The sequence below is a fragment of the Rutidosis leptorrhynchoides genome, chromosome 7, assembly GCF_046630445.1.
Source record: "Rutidosis leptorrhynchoides isolate AG116_Rl617_1_P2 chromosome 7, CSIRO_AGI_Rlap_v1, whole genome shotgun sequence".
NCBI lineage: Eukaryota > Viridiplantae > Streptophyta > Magnoliopsida > Asterales > Asteraceae > Rutidosis > Rutidosis leptorrhynchoides.
In genome coordinates, this window is record NC_092339.1 from 146,140,290 (window position 1) to 146,148,061 (window position 7,772).

A 7,772-nucleotide genomic window follows, 5' to 3' on the forward strand; every position below is an offset into this window, starting at 1 on the left:
ATGGATGCTCTAAAAAATCTATTGTCATTTCATTGTGAATTGAAGATTATGAGTGCTAAAAACATACAAGTTACAAGCTCCAACGAGTACTTGTTTGTTAGATGCTATCTTTACGCCGGACAGAACAAAAGGGTACGTTTTGACAGTCGAGAAATCTCTAAAAATGGAAAACTTTCTTGGAACGAAGCGTTTTCTTTGGATTGTGTAGGGAATAACAAATCCATAGATATGATCACTAATAAAAAGATTGTTTTAGAGATTCGTTCGAGGAGCAATAGTACGGTCACTAACTTGTTGGGAGGGTCACGACTTATTGGAAGAGCCGATGTTTCTTGGAGTGATGTTTTGGAGTCGAAAAACATGGAAATTGAGAAATGGGTGACGATGAAATCGAAGAAAAAAGATGTGAAAGCGCCTTGTGTTCGTATAGCTATGAAGATTGAAGTCCCTCACAGTGTAGGTTCTGTTGTAAGGAAGAAGACAAGTAAATTGGAAGATAGTTGTGGTTGCTGCTATGGCGATTGTTGTAACAGTACATGTGTAGATAGTGAGTTTTTTGTAATAGGAGCTGCATTAGATGCTTTCTAGAGAGTATAAGCATGTACATTAAAAAAAATATATAGGAACTTGATGGAGTGTATTGTTTAGTAATTAGTTTGACTCATGTGTTTTCTATTTCTTTTCTTGGTTCCTCACTCCTGACATGATGGATTTGATATGGTCGTAAAGATCACGCACAAATTTATAATATTAATTTTGAGATTTTTGAGAAATGAATTTTTCTTCTGCTTTGAGTCACAAGACCATTCTAAACTCTAACTGTGAGGTGTAATCAAGTTGGTCCTAAAGTTCATGATTTAGGATATTGAATTAACAACTAACAAATCCTCCCTTAATTCTAATTCCCTAAATCATTATCACCGATGTAGATGCTTCCTCGACGACAATTTAAAGATTCTCATCTCCATGCCGTTAACTGTTGGAGCTATTCGGATCTTCGGATCGATGTTCTAACGAATTCGTGACGTTCGGGTGTCGATTTAGTCGAACCAATCAAGAATGATTGATTAGATCGAAGCGTAGAGTCGTTAATTCGTCTTGTGGGTTTTTCGGATCTGATTTGGTAGAGAGAAACACGCATGGAATCTAATAGGGTGATTAGCCACAAATGACTACATAATCTCCCTTATATACTCGATTGGGCCGACAGTCGATCGACGGGCCCAACTTGTTTGGTTGATCCGAACTCGGGCCTTTTATGCACCAACATACTCCCCTAGGACCTAGTTCGATCAACATTCCTTCTTTACTCGGATTTGTACACCAACAAACTCTCTTGAGGATCATCATACTCCCCCTCGGATGTGGCATTACATTCAGTTTCACGAGACTTACCCTTATGCACCAATAAACTTCCTTAACTTGCACATGTCTTCTCTCTTCATCTTTATCCTTGTCATATTCCATTGATAATCGCAAGTCGATACAATTACCATGAAATATAACTTGTTGAACCTTTGAGTAAAATCTCTTTAGATATCCGAAGAGTTATACTCAACAATCTTCAAAACTTACCAGTCATCAGATTAAACCTAACTTATGACTGTTGTGACTTCAGGTTCTTCAATCTCTTCAAATATTCTTAGAAGCAGCGGAATTGGGAAATTATCACCAAAAAGCCCATTTTTTTTACCTTTCTTGCGTGAGAGCCCAAAAAATTAAAAAATTGCCAATTTTCCCTCGCAAGGAGCAAGGTGTCTTGCTCCCTTGCGCCTTGCGTCCTTGCGTCCTTGCGTCCTTGCGACCTTGGTTTCACATGGGAGCAAGGAGCAAGGTGCCTCTTGCTCCCTTGCTTCCACCTGGGAGCAAGGACGCAAGGTGCCTCTTGCTCCCTTGCTTCCACCTGAGAGCAAGGTGCATCTTGCTCCCTTGCTTCCACCTGGGAGCAAGGACGCAAGGTGCCTCTTGCTCCCTTGCTTCCACCTGAGAGCAAGGTGCATCTTGCTCCCTTGCTTCCACCTGGGAGCAAGGACACAAGGTGCCTCTTGCTCCCTTGCTTCCACCTGGGAGCAAGGACGCAAGGTGCATTTTGCTCCCTTGCTTCCACCTGGAAGCAAGAGGCACCTTGCGTCCTTGCTCCCAGGTGGAAGCAAGGGAGTAAGATGCACCTTGCGTCCTTGCTTCCACCTGGGAGCAAGGAGCAAGGTGCCTTGCTCCTTGCTCCCATGTGAAACCAAGGTCGCAAGGACGCAAGGCGCAAGGGAGCAAGGCACCTTGCTCCTTGCGAGGGCAAATTGACAATTTTTTTGGGCTCTCACGCAAGAAAGGTAAAAAAAATGGGTTTTTTGGTGATAATCCCAGCGGAATTTAAGATTTGACTTTATTTGGCCCATAAATAATCAGACGAAATCTGATTACCCCACATTAACTTCTATGTCTTTCTAAAGCTTCATATCCTGCACATGTAACATCAAAAGGAACAATGACATATATAGATATGAGCACGTTAGACATAATTGATCTCTCATTTCTTTACAACATGAACATTATAACAGTCGAGACGATCAATTAAGCAGCTTTATTCCTTTCTTTCACGTACACCATTCTTTCATGTTCATCAGAACTCCAGAAGCTCCAACTTTAACTTCTTCTTACAGTTAACATGGCTCGTACGTATATCAACCTTGACAAAATGTTGGTCAGATCAAACATTCAGTTCAAACACACACTGGTTTAACCATTTTGACTCATCAATTTTCACAAACATTCAGACAAACACATTGAATTTCAATCATCAAAAATATTTTACGCCTTTCACAAACTCAGCTTCAGTCTGATACGTCAATTTGAAATCACATGAGTAACCAAAAAATAAATAAGACAAAAAATGTCTTTAGGATTTTCTAAAATTTATGCTAAAAGACACTAAAAATAATTTTGAATTTTTCATAGTATGAATGCATGTATGAAAAGCAGATGCAATTACACTAAAATACTAACATGCAATTTAACAAATAAAATCACATATTTTTGCGAGATGTTGATCTTAACATGGAATCAATACTAAACTATACTACTAATTCATCATTGTTCAATTCTTAAGATTAAGTACCTACAGATTACAACTCTGATTATAGATATCAAGTCACATTAAGCTTTCATATTCTTTCCTCGTAGACATTTTGATGATCACGTTGATTAATTACTTTAACATATTGCTATGTTAGATTAGATCGTAGAATCAGTCCTCATTTGAGATCGCACGATGTATCAGGTAGTCAAATGAGCACTAAAATCCAGATACTGTCCGTTATCACTAGCACATACTTTCGATTTAATTGAACAGGAAGTGGTTATCACAGTATTTTGAATATTCATGTCAGCCATGAGCTTCTACCTCAACCTATACCTTTAATTTAGATGGCTCGGATAGATCTCATAGTATTTTGAATATTCTGAGATATGTATACACAAACGCTATAAGCCTCATGCTTTTCATCTGTGATAGCATAACTTAGATTACATATCTGTAAATATATTTATAGCTTCCTGTCTTAATGGGAATATCTTATATCACAGGCATAAGGATGCTCGGCAGTTCAATGTGAACCCCTGGATCAACAATCCAAGCCACCCGAGAGCGGCACACTATGAATGATTTGAGATTTGAGCACATATCTTCCTTAATTATGGGAACTCTCCTCATTATCTTTCTTCTTGATTGATTTTGACTTGAATTCTTCATCTTTGAACATTTGAATATTGTTTTCATCTTGTTGAAACTTGACTTGAACTTTATGCAGATACTCGTTGACTTCATAATTACTTTGAATGCTCAAATCATTCATAGGTGTTCTCCCTTAAAGACAAGGACGGCCCGTGATGGTCGGATATACTTTTAAACATTATTTTCGAAATATATTTACCTCTATGTAAGCTAACCTCTCTATATTTGGATTCAAGCATTACGAGCTGATAGAATTTGATATACAATATCTTTACAAAATATCCTCACCTTGTATTGATCAATTGAATATCCCAATTAGTCGTCAGAGTCAATGGTAGAGCAGATTTTGATTATTGCTTGGGGATATTCATCGCCAAATATGTCCAGTATAAATCTCAACAGGGAATACCCTCACCTTCTATTGATTTCCTGAACAATTATTTGTAGAATATGCACACACGATAATTAGGTGACTACCATTCAACCAATGTAAATCTTTTCATGATTTTCTCATCAAGATATTTACATGATTATGAGTGTGATCATCTCATTTTATGATTGAGTCATAAGGCTTAATAATACTTGATATGAATAATCACTGATTTAATCTATACTACTTACTATACGCGCCAAACGATAAACATGCAAGTTCAGTATTACAGTCATCTCCCTAACATGTGGATCAAGCAACTCATTTTTTATTTTCTATTTTTTTTCATTTTATCATTTTTTTTTTGTATTTTGGGATGTTGCCATTTTCTCCCCCTAAAATACTAAAACCGAAAATCTTTTTAGCTTTTTGGATTTTATGCAATTAGAAAATAAAATGCAATGCAGAAATTTAAACTACGTAACATGCAAATGTAAACAAATACAATAAAGAAAACATAAAAAGAGTTGGTTACTCATTTGACGTTTTGTTTCTGGGACGATATCAGACTGATTTTTGACACCAAATTACGTTACTCAACGCATTCTACACTGAATTGTGTAGATGCCAACAACATACGTTTCATTTTGGGTTGCATACTGAAGATATGAAAGCCATTCTTTCTTGGGAAGATATGTGCATGACCGTCCCATTGATGATAATCCAGGTACTATCAGCAAGGTTAAACAAATATGGCGACCTGCACAAGCTCAAAAACAACATTAGTTCAAAGTGGGAACCCAAGCCCGAATGGCTGTGGGTTTCCCGTCGACACCAATAACCTGCAGATCCACCCATTTTCCTGTGGATCCCGACGATGTCGTAATCACATCATCACCACTTGAACTACCACCTCCAACAGACTTAGCTTTCCGAACCTAATGCTTAGATGGCGACTGTTTACAATAAACAATTTTCGAGTCAAAGGTAGGAGGTGTGAAGTTCTAAAAGTTGGGGTAGAAGCACGTTTCTTAATAGGAGAGGCTGAACGATTCTTGAAAAGTCTATTGTTCTTCCATTTTGACCTAGACAAATTTTCATTAAACGTTTGGTTCAGGTCAACCTTCCTATAAGGTGAAATGTCCCGTTCATATTGATTATAAATGTTCCATATTAATTGATTTCGTTGCGAGGTTTTGACTTCTATATGAGACATTTTTCAAAGACTGCATTCATTTTTAAAACGACCATAACCTTTATTTTATCAATAAAGGTTTTAAAAACATTACGTAGATTATCAAATAATGATAATCTAAAATATACTGTTTACACACGACCATTACATAATGATTTACAATAGAAATATATTACATCGACATATTTTTCTTGAATGCAGTTTTTACACAATATCATACAAACATGGACTCCAAATCTTGTCCTTATTTTAGTATGCAACAGCGGAAGCTCTTAGTATTCACCTGAGAATAAACATGCTTTAAACGTCAACAAAAATATTGGTGAGTTATAGGTTTAACCTATATATATATCAAATCGTAACAATAGACCACAAGATTTCATATTTCAATACACATCCCATACATAGAGATAAAAATCATTTATATGGTGAACACCTAGTAACCGACATTAACAAGATGCATATATAAGAATATCCCCATCATTCCGGGACACCCTTCGGATATGATATAAATTTCGAAGTACTAAAGCATCCAGTACTTTGGATGGGGTTTGTTAGGCCCAATAGATCTATCTTTAGGATTCGCGTCAATTAGGGTGTCTGTTTCCTAATTCTTAGATTACCAGACTTAATAAAAAGGGGCATATTCGATTTCGATAATTCAACCATAGAATGTAGTTTCACGTACTTGTGTCTATTTTGTAAATCATTTATAAAACCTGCATGTATTCTCATCCCAAAAATATTAGATTTTAAAAGTGGGACTATAACTCACTTTCACAGATATTTCCTTCCTCGGAAATAAGACTTGGCCACGGATCGATTCACGAACCTATACAAATATGTACATATATATCAAAGTATGATCAAAATATAATTACAACCATTTTTATTATATTTTAAAGATTTGAGTGTATTAAGTCAGCTGTCCTCGTTAGTAACCTACAACTAGTTGTCCACAGTTAGATGTACAGAAATAAATCGATATATATTATCTTGAATCAATCCACGACCCAGTGTATACACGTCTCATGCTAAATCACAACTCAAAGTATATATATTTTTGGAATCAACCTCAACCCTGTATAGCTAACTTCAACATTACTGCATATAGAGTGTCTATGGTTGTTCCAAATAATATATATACATGGGTCGATATGATATGTCAAAACATTTGCATACGTGTCTATGGTATCCCAAGATTACATAATATATTAGAATACATGTATAATACAATATAAGTTAGCTAGGATATGATTTGTATAGATTTATTAAACATTTCCCGTAGCTAAAAAGATCAAAAATATCCAATCTTGTTTTACCCATAACTTCTTCATTTTAAATCCGTTTTGAGTGAATCAAATTGCTATGGTTTCATATTGAACTCTAATTTAGGAATACAAACAGAAAAAGTATAGGTTTATAGTTGGAAATTTAAGTTACATGTCAATTACTAAAGAGGTAGTCATTTCCGTCGAAAGAACGACATCTTGATGACCATTTTGAAAAACATACTTTCACTTTGAGTTTAACCAAGATTTTTGGATATAGTTTCATGTTCATATGAAAAATCATTTTCCCAGAAGAACAACTTTTAAATCAAATTTTATCATAATTTTTAATTATCCAAACCAAAACAGCCCCCGGTTTCACTACGACGCCGTATATCCGATTTTATGGTGTTCATCGTGTTTCCTGGTTTTAAATCATTAAGTTAGCATATCATATAGATATAGAACATGTGTTTAGTTGATTTTAAAAGTCAAGTTAGAAGGATTAACTTTTGTTTGCAAACAAGTTTAGAATTAACTAAACTATGTTCTAGTGATTACAAGTTTAAACCTTTGAATAAGATAGCTTTATATGTATGAATCGAATGATGTTATGAACATCATTACTACCTCAAGTTTTCTGGATAAAACTACTGGAAATGAGAAAAATGGATCTAGCTTCAAAGGATCCTTGAATGGCTTGAAAGTTCTTGAAGCAGAATCATGACACGAAAACAGTTCAAGTAAGATTTTCACTCGAAATAAGATTGTTATAGTTGTAGAAATTGAATCAAAGTTTGAATACGAATATTACCTTGAATTAGAAAGATAACCTACTGTAAATAATAAAGGTTCCTTGATCTTATATGATTACTTGGAATGGATTAGAAAGCTTGGAAGTAGACTTGCAAACTTGGAAGTATTCTTGATTTTTTATGAAACTATACTTATGGAATTTATGAAGAACACTTAGAAATTGAAGATGGAACTTGAGAGAGATCAATTAGATGAAGAAAATTGAAGAATGAAAGTGTTTGTAGGTGTTTTTGGTCGTTGGTATATGGATTAGATATAAAGGATATGTAATTTTGTTTTCATGTAAATAAGTCATGAATGATTACTAATATTTTTGTAATTTTATGAGATATTTCATGCTAGTTGCCAAATGATGGTTCCCACATGTGTTAGGTGACTTAAATGGGCTACTAA

At 35.2% G+C, this 7,772-nt stretch overlaps 1 protein-coding gene across 1 annotated transcript; it reads left to right on the top strand.

Annotated features, from left to right (window-relative positions):
• LOC139859670 (uncharacterized) lies at window positions 1-588 on the top strand. The gene has a single exon (XM_071848451.1). The coding sequence runs from the start codon at window positions 1-3 to the stop codon at window positions 586-588; it is 588 nt and encodes a 195-aa protein (XP_071704552.1).
• Window positions 589-7,772: the final 7,184 nt, after the last annotated feature.